The sequence below is a fragment of the Amblyomma mixtum genome, chromosome 3 (genome assembly GCF_055824585.1).
Source record: "Amblyomma mixtum isolate Tamu chromosome 3, ASM5582458v1, whole genome shotgun sequence".
In the NCBI taxonomy this organism is placed as follows: domain Eukaryota; kingdom Metazoa; phylum Arthropoda; class Arachnida; order Ixodida; family Ixodidae; genus Amblyomma; species Amblyomma mixtum.
Window position 1 is genome coordinate 125,506,542 of NC_143014.1, and position 21,993 is coordinate 125,528,534.

The 21,993-nt window shown below is 47.8% G+C and overlaps 1 protein-coding gene and 1 long non-coding RNA gene across 2 annotated transcripts; one reads left to right on the forward strand and one right to left on the reverse strand.

The window, feature by feature from the left end:
• Positions 1 to 4,026: 4,026 nt before the first annotated feature.
• On the reverse strand, positions 4,027 to 8,679 carry LOC149351746 (uncharacterized). Its single transcript, XM_089575636.1, has 3 exons — positions 8,443 to 8,679; positions 5,192 to 5,401; positions 4,027 to 4,197 (listed from the first exon to the last, which is right to left on the reverse strand). The coding sequence occupies exons 1-3, from the start codon at positions 8,677 to 8,679 to the stop codon at positions 4,027 to 4,029; spliced, it is 618 nt and encodes a 205-aa protein (XP_089431762.1).
• A 7,364-nt stretch (positions 8,680 to 16,043) lies between these two features.
• Positions 16,044 to 20,959, forward strand: LOC149351747 (uncharacterized). Its single transcript, XR_016290647.1, has 3 exons — positions 16,044 to 16,420; positions 18,629 to 18,756; positions 20,649 to 20,959. It is a non-coding gene; the product is annotated as an uncharacterized LOC149351747 (long non-coding RNA).
• The last annotated feature ends 1,034 nt before the right edge of the window (positions 20,960 to 21,993 follow it).

Here is a 21,993-nt window from a genome sequence, read left to right on the forward strand (position 1 = left end):
GCAAGGTACGGCGAAGGCTAAGCAGCGGCGGAAGCAGCCAGCACACGTGTCTCCTGGGTGGCTGAGAGTACCTGCTCTCTACTCGGCGACCGTTGCCCCAAGCCTGCCGTCATGGACAGCCCAGAGAGGACCCAGGTGACAGCTGGTTCTAATTACCGAGCCCTTCCCGGTCGAAGTGCAAAACAAAACAGCAGGGGCTGAAGAAGGCGTCGCCGCCGCGGGGAGACGGACGTTATCTTCCCCAATTGCTGTAAGCGTGGCGGGGGAACAAAAGGCTTCGTTTCCTGAGGCTTTTTGGCGTGCCAAGCACCGCGACGAGCTGGCGGGCATCGTTCGAACATCTCCAAGGACAAAGGGACCACTTTCCGGCCTTTCTCGTGACCTCGCGTTCCGGCCATGAGCGGCGGGTGTCATTTGATGAACAACAGATGTCGGTGACCCGCGGGGACCTTTGGCTGGCCTGAAACCATCACCTACCGCAGTCGACGCTTCCTCGACGGCAACCTTCTTTCCCTCAGACTGAACATATGACGGGGGCGTGACCCTAAGTGCGGTGCTGTGTTTGTGCGCACAAGTAAAAGTTCTAGGCCCCTCCCACTCCGGCGTGGGCGTCCTCAACCTAGGGAATCTAGGGAACAAGAAGAGTATAAAAGTCGACAACGAATGCGGCAGAATCGTCTCTCACTTCAGTCTCTCACTTTTAGTCTCTTACGCTTGTAAAAATGTAAATAAACCTTCTGCACAGTTTCCTTCTAAATGGAGTTCGCCATCTTCCTTCTGAGTCGGGACATGCGGCCCTGAACGATAACCCCCACAACGCCAGGGCCCCTCCGTCTTCAAAAAAGGCAACTGTGGAACGCTGCAGGACACTGCTGTGAACATATTTTTGGGAATAGTATAATGTTCTATGTGTAGCAAAATCCTGCTTTAAACGCTTTTCCTGCGCTCGTACCGGTTACTTAACGGTGCCAAGAAACGAAACGTGTGCCTTTTGACAATAAATAGCAGAAAACTACACGCACCCAGAGGAGGAATCTGCGAATATGTGGACTGTTAGTGTGCCATCTCACGATATGCAAAAAAAAAAAGCCTCATAAACAACTTAGCGCTAAACAATGCACTTTTCCAGAATTTCAGGCTATGGTTACCGCAGTAACTTTTGAAGGACTGAACAGGGACCTTCACTGTAATACACGCCGCACGAAGACAGTATTTTCACTCAGTGATTATCATTTCATGCGCCACGGATAATTACCGTTCGCTACTAACGACGACGGCAAACAAGCAAACACCACACCAAAGTTGACGAGAGGGACAAGAGTTGCGAGCCATAGCAACCGATATCAAGCATGAATGTAGTGTTTACTAAACTTGGCCGAACGCTGCCGCGTCGACTAGTTCACGAAGTCATATGCTTTGAGCACCATGAACACCGCCACACTAATGGGCGCGTAATGGCGACGAGCGCAAGAATCAATCGTGACAGCATGATGCGCGACGTCGGAGGGGGCCCTGTTTTAGAAACAGCTACCGAAGAAAACTACAGCGTGCCCGGCTGTGTTCTTGAGTCTGTTATTCGAGAACCATTCGAAAACATGAGACCCTATTCGATGCGTTTCGAAAATGCGCATTACTTGATTCGTTTAACGAATCGAATAGGAGGATATTAGATTGGATGTTAGAAAACGATGAGTATTCGCACACCCCTATCCCCAATACAGATAATTGCTAAAGGCGTCACCGGCCAGCTCACATAGTCGAGTTTCTAACATCGGCCAGTGGATAGCGGAATACATGCCGCACACAATGCACGGGAGTACAACTCACTCACACACACACCAGACAGAAGCAATGCAAGACCCGGAGCAGACCAGCCAGGCATGGGGAGATTACGGGCTCATTAAGATTCCGAGCCACTGAAACCAAGCATACCACTGAGGAATGCTAATTTTTGCTTTACGGTGGTGTTGATTAGGCGAGAAAATTAACTCATCAATCATTTCAGAAGGCAGAATATTTTACATTAAGCCCAATAAAACGCAACCACGTGCTGTTGGGGGAACTTAACCACCAACCTCCGCCTTTGTGTACAGTGCTCTGCCAAGTGAGCTACGGTGACTGCCTGGCTGTATTGCCTTCGGAGGTATTCATCGTGTGGTCTTGTGTTCAGACTGCTCACCCACACCACATCCGAAAATAACGGTGGACATCCGTTACACTGCAAGTGCTACGTAGAACATGGTCAAGCGGGGACCCACACAGGTGCGGCACCACTGTCAAACGTGATCCACCGGCCAGCATATTTCCCTCTTCTATTCTATGTAAAGTTATTTGTCTAAAATATTTATTCAGCCAACTTTCTCGCCTAATCAACGCCACTAGAAAAAAAATATATTCCCATATGCTTCCATTCGCTTCTATGGCTGCTAGCATGTTTCGTAATTATAACCTACTCAACCCCTCATTCTCTTATCCTTGCCTGCTCAGTAGGATAGCGAGACTCTCGGTTCTAGCAAATACCATAGGAAGCATTGGAGGGTTCTCGTATTGCTGATTCTTTCCCCATTAGACCACGCTCAACGAGGCACTTGAACTACACCAGCACTGACTACGTCCACCATTTTCATCTGGAGTGGCGCTGGCGAACAATCTGAAATTCAGGCTAGACGTAACAAAAAGACTTACGAAAGCAGGTCGCCAGACAGCCGACGTCGTCCTTCACTTGGCTAGAGCTTTGCTTGAGATATGGGGAAGACGGATTTTAGTAGCACCAGCGGTTGCCGTGTATGCTTTCGGTAACACGGACTAAGAATGATTACCCATTGTATGCTGCACTGTTCCCATCACAAGTATGAAATAAAGAAGTACATTCCCGTAGGCTTCATTCAGTTAAAATTACTGATGGCGCCTTTCGTCATTATATGCTTGGCATAAAAAATCCTGAACACAAGGCACAATAAAGCTATTCCTGAATTAACTTTCCCCTTACCTATCAGCCAATTTTCCAGGCATGGTCGAATCAGCCTCAGAAGAAACAAGCGATTCGGAAAACTGTAGTGTTTGTTCTGTACGTAAGAGCAGATGTGGGTCCGATGAGTGTCTTTCAAGTGCTCATTTGGCTGCTTGACAACCGCCGCCTTCAGTCGCTTGTGTTATTCGTGCTGAGCAGCGAGTTCGCTTCCTTTGGCTGCTTTCCGTGCCTGATGCGCCACGGCATACGCACCATCTTCAACCTTTGCGCCGCGTCTGGCTGCCCTGACGGTCTTCGATATAGCCGTCCCCCTTTCAGCTCCAGCGTCATACCCACGAAGAAATGCCAGTTTAGAAGACCATTTCTGCCCTCTGCTCATCCGGCTCCTTTCTAAGGCCGCAGCACAATAACTTAAAACTGTGTGAATTGAATGCGGCAGAACTAACCTAAGACGGAAAAGATGATCTGTGCCCTTCCCCTTTATGTTAGTGGGGAAGCCGGCATCATTTGTAGTTGCACGCATCAGCTACAAGCGCGCAGATCATCACCGCGCAAATTAAGTCACTTGGCAGATGTTCGCCAGATGCAGCACCTGGCAGCATTAACATTATCCGCAAATCTTTTATTAATCACATGGGTGCATGCATTATTGGAGTACTACACAGAAAAGAAGAGAGCAAGGAAGAGGAAAGACAAACACAATGACACGAACGAATCTGCCACTTGCTTCATGCCCAGAACTTTCCAGAGCGTCGAAGAACCAAGCGTGTTTTAATGGCGAGCGAAATGCCGAAATATAAAAGGAGGAGAAATAAAATAATTGAAAATGCCTCTTTGTCCTATCCCCGAGCAGTACGAGGCACTGACCGCATACTGAACGGGCATCGGACGCTGCTTCCGGTGCTGCTCGAATACGGCAGACGCGGGTCACTCGGATCGCAACCCTATCAGCGTCATTTCGTCCGAAACCCATGCCGGAGACCCACTGGTTGCGCGTGTGATGGGCAGCGGGACGAGAGAGGCCATCTCGAGGGCCAGATGCTTGGAGGTCGGGCTTAGGCGGAGGTCACGACGCGGGTGTAAAAAACAGCAGGAATCATGGACTTGCACGGCGTGAAGTGACAGTTCGAGCAGTCGCCTTCCAGCAGCAGGACCGACTGCATCCTTTCGGCAGCATTCATGTTGCCGCAAGCTGCTGGCCCGTGCTCCATGAATAGTGCGCTACCCTGAAATTACCAGATTTGCGAGCTTCAAATGTAGATGTAATGCATGCGCCAGGTGGAGCTATCAACATAAGACGCATAGAAAGGACTTGCAAAATTGCGAAGCGATCGTTACTGAAGCCAGACAGAATATGATGGTAGAGCAGCACTGATTGAACACGTAACACTCCTCGAACAGGCGGTAGTAGTTCGCGATGCAAAAGACGTGGGCATTATGGGCGTTCAATGCCTCGCAATGGGAGCGCTGCAACAGAAAAAAACAAGCTAAATTTATTAACTGAACAGGACATTCGCACGTTTTAAGCTCTATAGGCTTTATAGGCTTGTAGGCTTTATAGACTTTATTCCTATAAGAAGACATCGCTATAAAGCCGTGCCCCTTGCGTACTGTTGCTTGAAGACGCGATGAGGCCCATTGCTCTTCGAAATCTAGCGTTCAAAGAGTAATAACAAATGTGGGAATACCTGTCAGGGAGGGTGTAATATCTGCGTTGCGTGCGCTTCTGTCGATTTATAATTTCAATGGAGTGCGAATGCTGGGAATTACATGCGATTACCAGCTGCAAACTCAACCGTTAAAAGGCATAAACGAAGGTGGCGCACTTTGTCGCAAGAAATCAGTTGCGCAGAGAAAGCTTTTAGAGATAACTGCGGAATTAGTGTGAAAAAACACAACGGTCAAGAGAGAAGATACAACAGCAACTCTCGTGTTGTGTCTGCGTTTCCAAACATCGCGTTTTTTGTGCTAATTCTATAGTCATAGAATTCAACCAGCCAAACTTCATGAGGTGGAGAGCTTTTAGGTACAGTTGTTGTTGGGGCTAGTCGGTAAAGCATTAACTCAGAAGAACCAGCGCAAAAGGACAACAGGCAGGTCGTCCTCCTTTATTCTTGTTTGTTGTTCTTTTGCGCTGGTTCTTCTGAGAGCTCTCAGTTTTTTTTTTATTGCTCTCGAGGAATGGTGACAGTCTTTGGAAAGGAACTCATGGTTATTTACCTGTAATATAGCCTGTTTCGCCAGCAGGTCGTATTCCCAGGTGGTGCAGGGCACGACGCGGCAGCAAGCAGCTGCAGGAGCAGCGGGCTCACGCAGTGCCAGGGGTTTGTACGAACCATCGCCTTCGAAAAGCACAGCCAGCCCTTTCCATTCGGCAGCTTTCATATTGTCAAAGGCTGGTGGCCAGTGGTCCTTGCATAGTGCGTTACCCTGCGATGAGCAGATCATGAGATGCAAATGGAGCTGACCTGCATACACCGGCTGGTGCCAGGAACATGGGGAACCATTGCGGGAAAAATGTCCTGTGAAATTAAGCACCATATTTGCCGACAAAGACGTCTGGAAGCTGGAGCAGCGCTTCGTGCACACCATAATCCCTGGCGGTAATAGCACTCAATGTAAGAGATGATGGAATCTATCTCTAGCGTAAATCAGAGCCTCAAACTGAAAGTGCTGCTGAGCAGAAGATCACGCCGATGAAACAAAGAGGTCAGCTGTAGCTGACGACTTAGATCTGGTGTAATTAGAACCACAATGATAAAGTTTTAATACTGCAGTTACTTAGTTAACAGGATTCTGAGATCTACGGTGGCTTGCAACCGCCTACACAGGGCACAGGCGTAGCTCGTCGTTGCCTTGTCTCTCGGGACCCGACACTGTGCTTACCTCGAGAGGTCTGAGCCTTAATCCCGCAGCGGTGCCCTTTCTTTAGGGTCACCGCACAACGTCGTCTTGCGGCAAGGGATGGAAGGTTTGGATAAATACGCACTCCATGGCCCTCATCTCACTCTTCACATATCAGGTCTCATCTGCCTGGCATTCTTGGCCCACATCTGGTGCTGTCAGTTGGTTTACCCTGAGGAGTGCTGGTCCCTGGTTATGGAAACCACCAACAAGCCGAGTTCTGCAATTTTTACAACCTTTATCCTGTGCTGTGATTTCCCAAGACTTTTACACGCGCTTAGGACATATCTTGAATCCGAGCGCTGTGCCATGACAGTCTAAATTGTCCCAAAAGTATGTCTATTGCCTAGGTTCTGCGCTATGCACAGGCTGCCAAGCACCTCAGGTTGAAGCTTCGCGCGAGCCGAAGGTCCCCGGTCAAGCCGTTCCCGCACGCCCACTGGTGCACCGTTGAGGCGGGCACTCCATCCCCGCAGTGAGGAAGCGGCTGGCCAAGCCTCTAAACAGGGCTCCAATTTCGGGAATAGGACGTTTATTGAGATCGCCCCCATATTACACTTAATATTTCCGAATCACCGCGTCCCAGGACGCGCCGGAAGGACAAGCTCGGCGGGGCGCACATGGTGACACATACAATGGGCGCGTCCATCACGCCGCTGCAGGAGTAAGGCAGTAATCTCTCGAGTAAGCGTGTGCTTCTGGCGCGTCTCGGGACGCGGTGGTTAGGAAATATTAAGTGTCATATAAGGACGATATCAATAAACGTCTCATTCCTGAAATTAGAGCCCTGTTTCAAAACGGCCAACCGCTCTCCTCCCTGCGGAGACAGAGTGCACGCCGCAATGGTGCACCAGTGTGCCTGCGATGACGGCCTGACCGGGGCCCTTCGGCTAGCGTGAAGCATCGACCCGCGGTGCTTGACAGCCTGTGCATAGCGCAGAACGTAGACAATAGACACACTTTTGTGACAGTTTAGACTGTCATGGCCCTGCGCTCGTATCAAGGTATGTCCTAAGCACTTGGAAAAACGTTTCAAATCACAGAAGAGCTAATAGGTTGTAAAGATTGGAGAACTCGGCATGTGTTGGTATCTTGCATAACCAAAGAGCAGCAGGCCTCATGGTAAGCCAATTGACAGGATCAGATTTGGGTCAAGAATGCGAGTGAGATGAGACGTGACATGAGAAGAGAGCTGAGGGTCAAGCAATGCGTATTTGCCCAAACCATCCATTCCTTGCAGAAAGACGAAGGTGTACGGCAAGGTTAATGAAAGCACCCCGCAGAAACCACAGAACCTATTCCCACGCAATGACACTGCATACCAGCCTCATATCTTCAGGCGAATCGTTTTAAGGGTATACAAGCTGATTCAGGCTGGAGTCTATTAGCGAATGTACCTGGGCCGTGTCTAATGCTTGGCTGTGCAGTGACCAGCGGGGTGACTTGCTTAGGAAGTGCGCGGAAACCCTGCGCCAGCACGATATTTGAGACACTTGAGGCGATATTTGAGACTGAGGGGTGAGAGATTGCTTTCAAGGAATGCCGAAGGAGTCTCAGAAAAAGCAACTCATGGCTTACTGCAGCCATTTCATAGCATGTATGACTGTTCCTGTTACCCGATGTGTTTGCACGGAACTTTCAGCATACCTGTACATAATCGCCCTAAAAAATTCATGCGAATATGCGCACCCAACGATGCCGGGGCGAAAATAGCGGAGCAGGTATGCGCCGTGCCTCTCATCCGCTCTCGCACTCGGTATGGCTCGCAAAGCTCGAGATGAGGCGGAGCTTCCTTCGGAATGTATGCGAGCCCGGTGGAGTGGAAAAATTGTGCATCGAGCTTCGATTCTGAGAGGTGACGTTTTTGTAGTATGCACCATGGGGTATTCATGTTCCGCCAAGCCGCTGTAAAGTGGCTTCCTGCAAGTTCCATGTCATTGTGAGTGCGGCATACACATTCACCAAAAAATCCGACATACAGGATTCTGTGACCGCTGGGTATACGCTCACGAATATCAAGCTTTGACGCAATAATACCCCATTTCGAATTTTTTGTTTGTTTTTTTAAAAGCGAAAGCTTCACTATGGTACCTCGGGTTTCAATCGCGGAAGAGGTCAAACCATAAAAAAGACAAAATGAAATTGAATCAATATCCATGTTTCGGAGTCGAACTCGTGGCTGCGCGAAATGATTTCATTTAAGGACTGCTCAGCTAGACCACTAGGCTAGCCAATGCGCTCCGTGTTAAACTGCGCTACATTCTCGCGCTGTGCATTGGAGAGCGTATTCTTCATCAACTTCCCACTGCTAGGTCCCGCGGCACTGCCTGCTCAATGTCGTTTTCTACCTGGCACTAATCCGTCCTTTCGCTCCGATTCGAATGTAGTAGGCATCCTTAGTAGTTTTCTCTCAGTATTTCTTCTGGACGCCAGCATGCAAGGAACTGACGCAGGAGATCTGCCGCGATAATCTTTCCGAACCTTCTTGATCAACCTACTCCTTGCCGCTACGATGGCTGCGGTCGCTCCTTATCGTCCCCTTTGCGTACACCTCTACATAGGCTTACCTTCAACCTCGCGACGTGGCTGGCGAAGTTGGTGCTTGCCATGAGGGCGCTCACGAGGGCGTCGTGCTGGAAGCGGCCGTGGTCGCCGAACGGCCCTCCGTGGAAGATCTCCGCCGCGTCCTCCAGCTGGCGTGGCCCCTGACCCTTGCCCGCGAAGCCAGGTGACTCCAACGTCGCGAGCGCCTGGGTCTCCAAGGGTCTGAGCGAACGGAGGATGCCTTGACTGGAAAAGAACATCCTCCTTGGTGGGCTGCGCATTCTGAAGTGCTGGCGCTTCTTCATCTGCGCGAGAGCGCGGTTTCACGGGGCTATGTCATGCTTAACGCGCCGCTGCTCTTCGTCGTCATCATCCCCTTCCTCCCGCTGGTATCGGTCATTATTTCTACCAGCAGGCAGGGTGCCCGCCGGAGCCAGGGTGAGTGGGTGCATTTGGTTTTCAGTCCTGGACTGTCCGGGTACTTGTGGACTCGAGTCCGGTATTTGTTTCTCTCGGGCAGCCCGAAAGCTCCACCCACCTGCCTGTGTCGCCATAGCAACGCGTTCGTTTTTCGCCTATGACAGTCCGCGGGCTACTTGGGGCTGCGGGGAAGGCAGCAGACGACAGGTGCGCGCCGCGCTGGCAGCCATATTAAGTTAGACTCTGTGTGCATTTTGCGTACTTTTCGTGTTCCTGGAGGACGATATCATACGTTAAACCTTCACATGAGCTCCGTAGCTGCCCTCTGAGCCACCGTAAGACTTTTTGTCCTTGCATCTTCGCTTATTTTCTTGAAATCCGCCGCACACGGACGCGCGTTCGGAGCTGCGAGCGCGTATTGTTTGCTCGTAGCGTCAAGAGGTTCTTATTCGCTTGTTTCGCGACATGCTCTCTGCGCGCTTACCTGAAAGCATCGCAGGTGAACCACTCGTATACTGGAGCAGCTATAGAGCTTGTTGTCAACATTTTTGCGGAGGCTTTCGTCTATCTGCCTATCCGCAACGAGTTGGACTACTTTGTGCGAACTTCGCCACAAGCAGTAGCGGCGAGCATACCTCCGAAGCTGAGTCCTGTAATTCACCTACGCTAAGCTGACAGTACGGTCTTCAAATCGACTCAGTATCATGATCGAGCGCACGGCGTTGCTTCGGCGTCGTGGTGACTGTGGCTTGCGTCGTGTGCTAGCAGTTGACAGCTTTCTGGTAAAATAACCGAGGGGGAGCCCGGCTCTGGCGTCGAGGTCGCATGAGTAGGTCAAGTGACCATGACGCTGTTTCCTGTCAGAGCGGAAGCCGAGACCTGTCAGCAAGTATTCCGAGACTGGAAAAACAAATACGACCAGTGTCTGTCTCCTATTCATTTGGCTTCGGCAGCGTTCTTTGCCTCAGACGCCAAACTTCATTCATGCCTGCCCTCACACGCTCTAGAGCGAAGGACTGGCATTTATTGAAACCCTTCCAGTGTGCAAACCCTTGTGATGAAAAATGCACATCGCATGCCCCACTGATCACGACAGACTACTTTCACAATTCCGGAAAGGAGTTGGGCCTTCCGGAATGCCTCTATAACGTGTCTGATCAGGTACACAAAGAAATTATCGGAGCCCGGAGTACACGAAAAAGCTCATTTGTCTCGCCCCCTGGCGACGACGCCTGTCACGCATGGATGCATTGTGCAAGTTGCGTATTGGGAAGCGCATAGCACCCTTCGCTTCATGGCTGCATGCTTAAGGAGCGTGGAAATCAAGCTTTTTCGTGGCTTCCGTGTTCCGAGAAAACTTCATGCGCGTACAGCGATGTCACATCCGTCCTCTCCTCTGAGCCGTCGATGCACTCGCTTCTACACAACCGGCCTACCTGCAGAATTCGGCTCAAGAATCAGGCCTAATGTCGCGATCGTTGCACCAGTAGTTTCATGAAAGACTCTTGCCGAGAACACGAGCTAAATACGATCTTCGTGTCAGGGGCTGCGTCGATAGCGTTCAAATCGTTGGACAAACTACTTGTTTCTAGGTGATCTCCTGCACCTTTTCCCACTGTAAAAGAGCTGAAAAAACAGAGAATGAATGAAAAGGACTTCCCTCTTAAGGAGGACGTAAGTTATGTGTTACCATAAATTCGTTTTCTTTTCCATTCCACTCATCTAACCATGCCGCTGCACGGTTCTTTTTCCTCATTGCAGCAACCACAAGACGTTCGACACGCCTGCTTTTGGGCTTTTTAATTTTGCATGCTGAAACGCCAGTGCTATGCAGCGAAGTATTTCGTGCTTGAAATTGTCGCGGTAACATTCGCATTGCGACCAGCAGCTTTGAAACAAAGCTCGAAACACAGGCGAAATTTGCGAGGCGTCGGACAAAGGCATATCAGCAGCCGTTAATTGGCTCAGCCATTGAGTCCGTGCCAACAAGGTGTGGCAAACAGTCACATCACGGAGGCAGTGCGATCGCACTAAACACCAGACCACTGACATCAACATCTATAGTCAAGGGCGTCCGCAGAATTTTTTGCAGGGGGGGGCCCCATTGGTTGTTGGCGCCGGAGGGGGGGGGGGGATATGTTCGTAGCAAAAAGGCACTATTTGCGGAGTAAATTTATTTATTTATATATAAATAAAAAATAAGTGAAATACACACATGAAATAAAAATTACAAACAGCAAATTAAAGCGTGGCTAGGAGAGATACATTGGAGTTTATCAACGAAGAAACAATTAAAATTAATAAAAAATGGAAAAAGATACTGTCACTTCGTGGAGAAAAGTGCTCAGTCTTGCTGCATACGGGTTCTCGACTCACCCGGATTGATGACCAGCACACAGCACAATATCGTCACAAACACGCAACTACTGTCACTCAGTCAGTCTTCCTTGAACAGCAACTGTAGACGCCTCGGATTTTTCTGGGCGAATTGCGTGATTACACGGGTGATAAATTCATTTCTGTACTTCATTACACGCTCTCGGTGCACACTCATCACACACATTGATTGGAAAAACGGTTGAACGGGTACGTTGAAAACAAAAGATGACTATATATACAACGAAAACTTATTTACAAGATAAATGCACGCTCGCAGCTTCATACACCTCGCTCCATCTTGCTTGCGCATCCGCACAGCCGAGCAACGGCACACACACTGCTCGCCGCTCGTCGTTTTCTCGTCCGCTGTCTTGGTTGTTCTCAGCTTCGTTGACAACCGGCCACTAAAACACCGAAGCACAAACACAGAGGCGCGCACACGTGCAAGGGTTTACTTCCGCGCGACTTCCAAGGGGAAGGGACACTCGCCACTCCGGTCGGAAAATTTGTTTTGTGTGTTTTTATGGTGTTCAGTGCCCCAAAACGACTCAGGCTATGAGGGACAAAGTAGTACAGAGTTCCGGATAATGTCGACCACCTGGGTCTCTTTACCATGCACTGACATCGTACAGTACACGGGCGCTGTTGTGATTTGAGGCCCAGCCAGAGGTGACAGGCGAGCCAGGCAGGCGCCATCGGGCTGCGTTGACCAAAGGCGCTGGTTTTCAGAGAAGACGCAAGGAACGCTGGTGTGGGGCGCCTCTGGAGACTGCGTCGGCGTGAACAAAAGGAGCTAATCCCCTTTGCCGAAGATTCTGAATGCGGCGCTTCTACCGAACTGCGCTCTCCCGCGGATCGGAGGAGACAGCGAGCGGCGGCGGCGCCAACTCTTCGCCCGCTTGCCCCTGAGCAGCCCGACAAAGCGGGTGTGGACACGGCTGATTTGTCCTTCCCTCCTGAAGATGCCCTGTGCACTGTCTGCCTCCGTGTCGCTATCTCTCTAGAGATCAAAGAAACAGACACCCATCTCAAGACGGCTCGAAACACATGCTCGCCGGTGCCGCTGTATGTCTGCAACAGGTCGCCCTTCAACAGAGCTAACGACGGCGTGGTTTGAAAACGGCATAAAGACGCGTGCCCGGACGCGGCATTTCGCAGATGTGACCCAAAGCGTGGAAGCGGGGCTGCTTTTACCCTTTTGGCTGAGCGCACCACCGCCCCTGGCGTGCGGCCATCACTCACGCTTCGAGTGAGTGATTTTCCAGGGGGGTGCAGCCGCCCCCCCTTGCCCCCCCCCCCTCTGGACGCCCATGTCTATAGTGACTACAGCGAAGCCATCCGTAATATACAACGCAGACTATGGGAACCCACCTACACGACAATCTACTGCAATCCTATAACAGATATCCAAACATTACAGTCACTGTTCATTGGATGCCTGGCCATGCTGGGCTCGAGAGAGATTAGTTGGTTCATCAACGGGCTCGTGAAACCATTTTCCGGCGCCTTCGATCCTCTGCTCAAATCCATCGTCAGTGGAAGACACCGCAACATAAAGAGAGAAAATGGCTGAACACGCATACGAGAACATCAGGGAAAATCCCACAATTCTACCCCAGCCTCATCCCTCACTGCGCGCAGAACAAGCACACGTCATTCGTCTTCTCACCAAATTAATTTTCTGCAACCTCGGATGGTGTGACACAGCTCACTGTCCCAGCTATCCAGAGATCAAGTCCGACAAGGAACACCTCCCCTACTCATCTAACACTGCCATTACCTCTGCTTATCTCCCTTATCCCCCCCCCCTCCTTCCTGGAGTGCCTAGCTTCATTCGGGCTCTTAAGACCATCAGCGGCTCTTGGCGGAGCAAGTGCTCTTCTTGACTGGGCCTTAGTGCAGGCCGTAATAATGCTTTTTTTCCACCTCCTACGGAAAACAGAAGCTTAGCCTCTGATGAAGAACCGGTACTCTTATGTAGGGGTGTATGATGAGTACTTTTTCGAAACTGAATCGAATACGAATAGTCTAGCAACAGTACCGAAGTTAATACGAATATAAAAATGAAAGAAATAATTGAAGAATATTCTTACGAAAAGAATATTCATGCCAAACCGCAAAAAGCTTGCGGGAACGCCATACTATAAGATGCTGCTGTGAACAAGTTTTTGGGAATGGTCTAATCCCCTGAAACCTGGTAAAATCTTGCTTTTAAAGTTTGTCCCGTGCTCGTACCGGGCAGTTAGCAGTGTCACAGAAGACCAAAGGGGTGCTTTTTGACAATAAATAGCAGAGAACTAAAAGCGTCCCCAGAAGGAATCAGCGCATATATGGACTGTCAGTGTGCCATCTAATGATATGCAAAAAAAAAGCATTCATAAACAACTTCCCGCTGAACAATGCTTTTATCGAGAATTTGTGATTATGGTTAGATCTGTATGTTTTGAAAGACTGAACAGAAACCTTCAGATAGCATTTTCACTCCGTCGTCATCATTTTATGCGCCTCGCAAAGGTACCGTTTGCTACTCACGACGACGGCGAACAATCTAATGCCGCATCATAGTTGACGAGAGGGAGGAGAGTGGCGAGCTATGGCCACCGATATCAAGCATTAATGCAGGGTTTACTAAACTAGGCTTAACGCTCCCGCGTGGACTAGCTTTGGAAGCCATATGCTTTGAGCACCATGAACGCAGCCACACGAATCGACACGTCGCGCCAACGAACGCGGGGATATCAATCTTGGCAGCATGCTGAGCGACGTCGGAATGGGCCCTGTTTCTTACAAAAATGAACATTGAGATGCAATTAACTGTTTATAGAGTATTTATTGAGTCAATAAAAAGTCTATTAATACTCAAATCCTAATGACTTTGGTCTATAAAAAGTCAATATGTTCTTGACTGGTATGACCCAATATAAATTTAATTGACTACAAGTGAATTAAAACTCAAGCAACAAAAAATCAATTTACATCGATTTCTCACTATGTCATTAAAAAGTCAATAAGTTCTTGACTTATATGACCCAATATAAATTTAATTAACCACAAGTGAATTAAAACTCAAGCAACAAAAAATCAATTTACATCGATTTCTCACTATGTCATTAAAAAGTCAATAAGTTCTTGACTGATATGACCCAATATAAATTTAATTGACTTCAAGTGAATTAAAACTCAAGCAACAAAAATTCCATTTACAGCCCATTTCTCACGACTCATTAAAAAGTCAATATGTTATTGACTGATATGACCCAATATAAATTTAATTGACTACAAGTGAATTAAAACTTTAGCAACAAAAATTAAATTTACAACAGATTTCTCACAAATTTTAGAACCAACCGCAACAACAGCTCAAACGATTCCCATTTCAGCTGAACAGCCTTTATTCATATTATATCTGCTGTGGGAGAGGTCATGATGTTGAAGTTGGTTGTAGGTTGTGACTCGGAAAAACACTGCTCATGAGGTCGCTTCGCAGTGTAAAATTTAACGTACAACTGAACACAGTATTCTTTTTTGGTACCAAGTGAGAAATGTGGTATGAAACTATCCTTAGGTTGGAATTAAATTGCACAATGTAAGGGAGAGCTCACTTGAGTTACTGATTCATAAATGTGACAGCACAATGGTGCGGAGGCAGCATTACCTGAATACCGGGCGTTTCAGCAATCACCTTCAAAAATTTTCAAAAATAGGCTTTTTGGGGTAAAAATATGGTTGTGCTATCACCAGTGTTGGCGGACAACAGAAAGCCGGTAAATTGTCTTCAGTAAGCTGGTTTACTAATTTTTAATAAATAACTTTTTAATCAGTAGAGTTAGGCGCCTAGTTGCAATCAGAGATTTGTAGCTGGTCGCAATTAGCCATATCAGATTTTAGAAATTGGAAAACGCGATTACCCTTGGGGCTGCGGCTCGACAAAATTTGGCTTTTTCGACTAGTTACATGCACTGGAGGGCTTGCTTTGCTTGCATGCTTTCGAAACCGAATGTATTTTCGCACGATGCAGCCAAATTTTGTCGAGCCACAGCAGAGAGTGTAATCGCGTTTTAGAAATTCTAAAAACTGATATGGCTACTACTAACGACCGGCTACAAATCTCTAATTGCAACGAATTGCCTATCTCTGATAGTTAAAAAGTTAGAAATTAGTTTACCAGCTTACTACCTAAGACAATTAACCGGCTTCCCGGTGTCCAGCGATACTGGTAATAATGTGCCGCAAAAGCCATATTTTTACCCCAAAAAGCCTATTTTTGAAAATTTTCGAGTCTTCCCTGAAAAACCTGATATTTATTACGATTGAAGATGTCAATCCAATTGGGGATTTTTACAGGTGTGGGTTATAAGGGGCCGTACACATTTGCTCACAAAGGGAGCATTCACACGTATGTACACGAGGGTAACTAAAGACTATTACAACAAAAAGGAGGCAAACGCATGAAATAAAATGGCATCATCTTGATTGGACCATAGAGTATAAGCATGCAGGCTGTTGAAATGCCTCGTGAGACCAGTATTCAACACACCTATTGAGAAACCAATATACAGCATATGTACAGCCTTTGTCAAAAGTTTGGAGCCCAGGGGGTTTTCTTCTGAGCCACACTGTGTTGTTCTTAATGAATCTCTAGCGCTCCAAATTTCCTGAACAAGAGAAGATTTCTGGTACTGCCTCCTGCAATAGGTAGTACTTCCGTGAATGCTCCTGGAGTCCCAATATAAAGCTTAGAAGTGAACCCCCTGGGCTCTAAACTTTTGACAAAGACTGTACCTTGCGCCCGCGCCGCGGACTTGCTAACGCCGTTCAAATCGAGCGCGCAGGCTGGCAGGTCACGTGACAAGACGAACACATCCGGGCACCACGCGACCACGTGGGTCGTTCCGGCGTGCTGCCGTTTGTGCTCGCCGCTCGCTCGTTGGGGCATGTTTTGTGTTGTATTTATTTCAAAATCGCTGCTTCAAACTCGTGTTTGGTTTGACTTGTGATCGTAGCTTTTGGCACCGCTGGCAGTACAATTTCCAGCCCTTCGTGTGCTTCGTGAAAAAGCTACCGCGCCGCGAACCCTGCTGGCTTTTCGTCATGACAGCACGTTGGACTTCACCGATGGAAGCTGCTGCGTCTTTTATCTACCGGAACCGCCTTACAAAAGAAGAAAGCGGTTACTGGAAGGCGTCGAGTCTTCGTTTTCAGGTAAGACCTGTAATAATGCGCAGGAATGCGCGCAATTTGCCACCACGCAAATTAACCACCTAGCACTAAGGCGAGAAGAAACGGAAGAGATGAGGCGCTGCCGCCATTGTGCACGGTTATTTCTGCGGTGGCAAAATGCACTCTACATTGAGTCACTATAACTAGCTGGCTTGTCTGTGTTCACAGTGTATCCGTTGCGACGCGAACGCCGTGAAAATAAGCTAAAATCATTGTTCGACGTGGTTGTGCACTGCTGCCTGCACGCATGTTTTTCGTCGCTATCCGCTCGCAGCGGTTTGACGATAGTGCACGCAACTTGACCTGTTTAGCGTTGCATTATGTGCTGCGCGTACACGCGTCGATACAATTTCTTGAAGTGGCTTCGTAAGCTTTGAACACACCTATGCGAGACGATTAAACCTGCTGTCGAGCTCTAGGGGTATGCTGTGTTCGCTCTGCATTCGACGCAGCTAACCCATAGCTGCCCGCCTCGGTGGCCCATAGTGCGCGTCATTCGGTCTCTGGCGCTGCATACTGCGCTACGCGAGTACGCGTCAGGGCTCGGCATTTGATATACTCTGCTCGATACGACATCGAGTCGTGTTCGCTGCAGCGGACTGTGCGGCACCAGACCCGCCGCGGTGGCTCAGTGGTTGCGGCGCTCGGCTGCCGGACCCGATAGACGCGGGTTCGATACCGGCCGCGGCGGCCGAATTTTGATGGAGGCGAATTCTAGAGGCCTGTGTACTGTGCGATGTCAGGGCACGTTAAAGACCCCAGGTGGTCGAAATTTCCGGAGCCCTTCACTACGGCGTCCCTTATAGTTCGGGACGTTAAACCCCAATAAACCAAACCAAACCAAGCGATACGCGCTACTGGCCACTGTGGCGGGCGGTTAATCGCGTTGGAGTCAAAGGCAGACTGAATACGTCGTCCTCCAAGGCTGAACTGTCGGTGCAATCGCCTTGCAGTGGTGTCTTACAAGCTCAAAAAGCCACATCCAGTAACAGGCTGTATGAACGCGTATTCGCGTAAATAGAGGAGTGAAGGCTGAACTCCATGTACGCGAAAACTCACGCGAACGGGACAGCGGCAAGCGACGAGCGGCACCGTCGCGCGAAGCGAAATGCCCGTGTCGCTTGTCCTGTCGCTCGGATCTGCACTCGCAGAAAATTTCGCTCGTCGCCCGGAAGTTGCCAACGCGATTAGCCAATAGCAGCTAACCTGGCAGCGTACGTCACTACCGAGCCTCTTGCCGGCTCTGGCAAAGATGGCGCTGGCTCTGGCCGGGAATCTTGCTTCACCACCGATTCGTCGTTGTCGCTACGCTGTGCCCCACGTTCACGGCAAACTAATGCTCACGAAGCTTTCGCTTTCTCTGAACTTGCGTGAACCACAAAATTTCAGCGATAAAACACCCCAGATTTTCAGATTGCTTGTGTTTACGGTCCTGCTAGGCTTAGCGAGTATGCGTCGTTTGAGGTCGGAAAGCGCGCGAGGTTCAAACAGGTGTGCGCCCCACGTTCAGGCAACATGGCGGCGCCCGTGACAATAACATAAAATGACATGCAATGACATACAATGACAAAGCTGTAAACACGTTTTATTTTACATTTTTCTGCCCAAAATTGTAATCCTTGCAAATAATGTGACTCTTGTTATAAACGCAAACAGCTTTGCGGTGTATTATGCCAGCAACACTGATCGTCGTCTCCGTTTCGCGTTCGCGTTGTCGCTATGCATGGAGCTTGGCCGGTGGGCGAAGGAGCGACAGCCAGCCGTCGTCGCCGCGCCGCCTCGTCGCGTCGCTTACTTTTTCGCGTACATGGAGCTCAGTCTTGATGCGGCTTCCCCAATGAGAAAACTGCCTGTTCGATCATTAGTGTAGCCGTAAAGTGCTTTTAGTGGCAGGCGACCATGAAGAAAAATCATTGTTAGATGTTGAAGAATAACCAGTCCAAAAATAGGCTCGAGCACTTTGCAGCCTTTTCTAACAGCCCTTTCAGATTAATTATTTCTGAAGAACCCTGAACAGTGCAGAGCTTATTGTGGATTCAAGTGTGAGCAAGGTAACTTTTGTCTGTTTAAACTTTGCTTTGTGTTTGTGTGAAACTGGCAGTACGAATTCTTACCCATTAACACAGTCATTGTGGGTACGTCATCTTCCATAGATTGCACAGGTGAAATTCAAATTATGATGTTATGCAGGTGAAGTGCCTGCTGTCCAATGGTGAAGAGGTCTGAAAAGAGCTGTCACTGAAAAGGATGTCTCCGCTGTCCAACTGTGGGGCTGTCTTCCTTGTCTGTGCCCGTTCAACGTGTATTGCAGAACACATGTAAGTACTGAGTTTTCTAAAGTGCGTTTTTCTAGAACTCTTTGTTGAGATCAGTGTGTTGCACCAGTGTGCTTTGAACCAGTGTTGATGGCATATGTTGGCATTTGCCTTTGAAATAGTATATGTGTGTTTCTTCTCAATAAGGCGTCATCCAATACTGCAACTTTGATTCTGGATTTGAAGTGGCGGGCTACAGAGCAGCATTTTAAGGCAATATTACAGCAGGAGGACAGCCTTGTTATCCTTCTACTGTAATACCTGTGTCACATAGCACTCCTCCTAAACAGTTGTAGCCGTAGGATAACTTTCATTCTTCTACTGTAACGCCAGTGTCACATGACACTCCTCAGATACCCATTGTAAGAGGCTGCGCAAAAGAAACCAGGATGAAAGGGAAGACACGTATACCAAAGGACGAGCGCTGAAGTACCAACTGGTAGTTCAGCACTCGTCCAACTACCAGTTGGTAGTTCAGCGCTCGTCCTGTGGTATATGTGTCTTCCCTTTCATCTTGGTTTCTTTTGCGCTGCCTCTTACAATGATGCTTAACCGACTAGCATACACAAAGTTATTGATCCTCAGAGACCTTTCCAGCGAAGGCATCTGATTTCACTTGAGGAGCAAAATATGAAAGGCATTAATAGTAATTTAACTGTAAACCTTAAGATTTTTGCCATTTCGGTGAGTATACTTGCTCTAATTCACATATATTTGTCTAGGAGATTGTAGCGACCTGGTTGACTCAGATTTTTGGCTTGCTACCTGATGGCATGGCTAAACAACTCGAAAAGAATAGGATATAAGACATGAATGCATGCTGCACTAACAACTGTTTACATTATCAGTTTTCCACATTATATGGGTTGCACTGTATATACTCAGAAATAGAAAGGAGCCAAGTACAAAGAAAAGCAAACCAAACAACAAAGAGGTAAAATGCGAAATGTTACCCTCTTTTTCTCATGCACTTAGCAGCAATGGTCATAGTGAAAAATAGCATAGCAATAAAGAAGCACTTGGCTTGTAACATGCGCACCTTTTTGGAAATACTAGAGTGTAGTGGTGCATTTGCCATTCTAAGAAACTGGCTTGTCTGGCATGGCTCTGCATCTTGATGTGACTAATTGCATCATGTTTTGTTATGAAGGCTAGTGCGTTTTAGTGCTGGTTATTGCATTACTATTTCTACTTCCTCTGTCTACTAGTGAGTCGTCAGTGTGTGTTACACTTCCTTCTTTATCACATTTAAATTTTTTAGGTATTGCACATTTCAGTGTTGTGTCAAGGGCATGTGGAAAAGCTGGAATTACAGAGTTGCTCTTAGCAAGCCCAGCCTCTTGTGTGATATACAGGCAGTGCTCCTACTGTTGCATACTATTTTTATTTTTGAATATTTGCTATTACACACACTAATCTGTGATTTTCATCAGCATGAAATCATTTTCCTAAATGATTTGTGCAGTTAACGTTATAAAAAGGCAAAGTACACAATTGCCGTTTTCACTTCTTTCTTACATCGGAACCTACTACTATTGCATGACACCATCATTGTGAGGGTGTAAGTTTTGTGTTTATTTTAAACAACTACATGATTTCTGACTTGCATGCTTCAACAGGCATGAAAGCATATTACCATGACACTATGCAATCAACAAATGCAATTCGATCTTGGCCACGCCGGTGTAATGTCGATGGAGGCAAAATCTAGAGGCCCGTGTACTCTGCGATGTATGTGCACATTAAAGAACCCGAGGTGGCCAAAATTTCTGGAGCCCTTCACTGCGGTGTTCCTCAAAGCCTGAGTCGCTTTGACGTTAAACCCGCAATTAACGCCTCATTCCTGGCTGTGACTATAGCATAGAAATTTTATTCCTGTGTTCTGTTTCCTGCAGGTGCATTCATTTATTGCTTCGAGATTGAAAAGGCTGTGTACAAACTCTGGACGGAATCCAGAAGGATGCAGTATTTCTAAAGCGGGCCACCACAACTGTGTGGTGAAGAGAAGCAGTGGTACAGCGCAGCTTCATTGGCAGCTGCTCAGGAGAAGGATATTGGAAGGCAAGGAAAAGGCTCTACAGAAGACACTCACGCAAGTGAAAATGGATGCACTCACAGGTGATTACTGGTTTTAGCTGGATTTAGCACAGAAGTATATATTCACTCCGTCAGTGTATTCGAGAATTGCAACTCAGGATTTGTTAGTGGTTTATTAGGTAGCACAAAACAAAGGGTAATAACAAATGTATGGGATGGAAGCTAGTGACCAATTCACTGTAGGTATGTCATCATGTGAAGGTTTGTGTAGAAGAGGTTAATTGATGGGCATAGTTTGTAGCTCATGTGAGGGACAGTATAAATAGCTTAAATGGCGAGGTTCTGAGACCAATGGGGCAGTGCATGAGCAGAAAAACTAGCCAGGAGTTAACAAATTTTCATGAATGCTCAGCTGTCATGCTTTAGAAATAAGGCTGTTGGTATTTGGCAGCCATGTGCTGTGAAGCTCGGTATTTTAAAAGTGTTGAGGCCTAAGAGATCTGATTCAGTGTTGGCATTCATGGGAGCTGTCACATTAGCCATCCTCCTTTAATGCAAATAGCAGCATTTGCTAGTTGTCTTTGCAATGGGATCATTGTAGCAGTGTATATCATAGTAAATATATAATTTTTCTCCCTTAATCTTCAGGCACTGTCTCTACACACAAATGGATTCAAGCTGCCATCAAGGCAATGAAAGATATTCGACTTTCTCGGAAAAGATGCACGCTATGACGCGAGGGGCCTCCAGTGCGACTCATTCGCTGCTTTTGTCTACTAATAAAGCTAAGGTTGCTCTTAGGCAAATGTGAGCATTTTTTTTTGTTCTTTCAATGCATACTTGCTCTTCGTGCTTCTCAAGAACATGAATCATGTAATACTTATTTGCATGCTGCTACGTACATACTACCGTGCTCAAATTTGAGAGACCCCTGTGAGTTCTTGCCGAATTTTACCAAACTGCATGCGGGCGCCGCCTGACGAAGCAATCCTGTTGTCGAGACCGATGCCCATATGCAATATGGCACGTTTCAGCATGCACTTGCATTGGTTTCTTAATTTTGCTCACGATAGTATGTCCAAACATTGAGCATCACTATGAAGACATGTTAGGTAACAAATTTGTTTCTGGATGGTTCACCCTTCCTTTGACATCATCATCCGGGAATGCTACACCAACCGCACCAGGAAACAGTAAACCAAA

Coding starts and splice junctions, on each gene's coding strand:
- LOC149351746 (XM_089575636.1), bottom strand. CDS start 8,679: ATGTTCTTTTCCAGTCAAGGCATCCTCCGTTCGCTCAGACCCTTGGAG. Junction 5,402..8,442: donor GCCACGTCGCGAGGTTGAAG/GTAAGCCTATGT, acceptor TGCTCATCGCAG/GGTAACGCACTATGCAAGGA. Junction 4,198..5,191: donor CGAAACAGGCTATATTACAG/GTAAATAACCAT, acceptor TGGTAATTTCAG/GGTAGCGCACTATTCATGGA.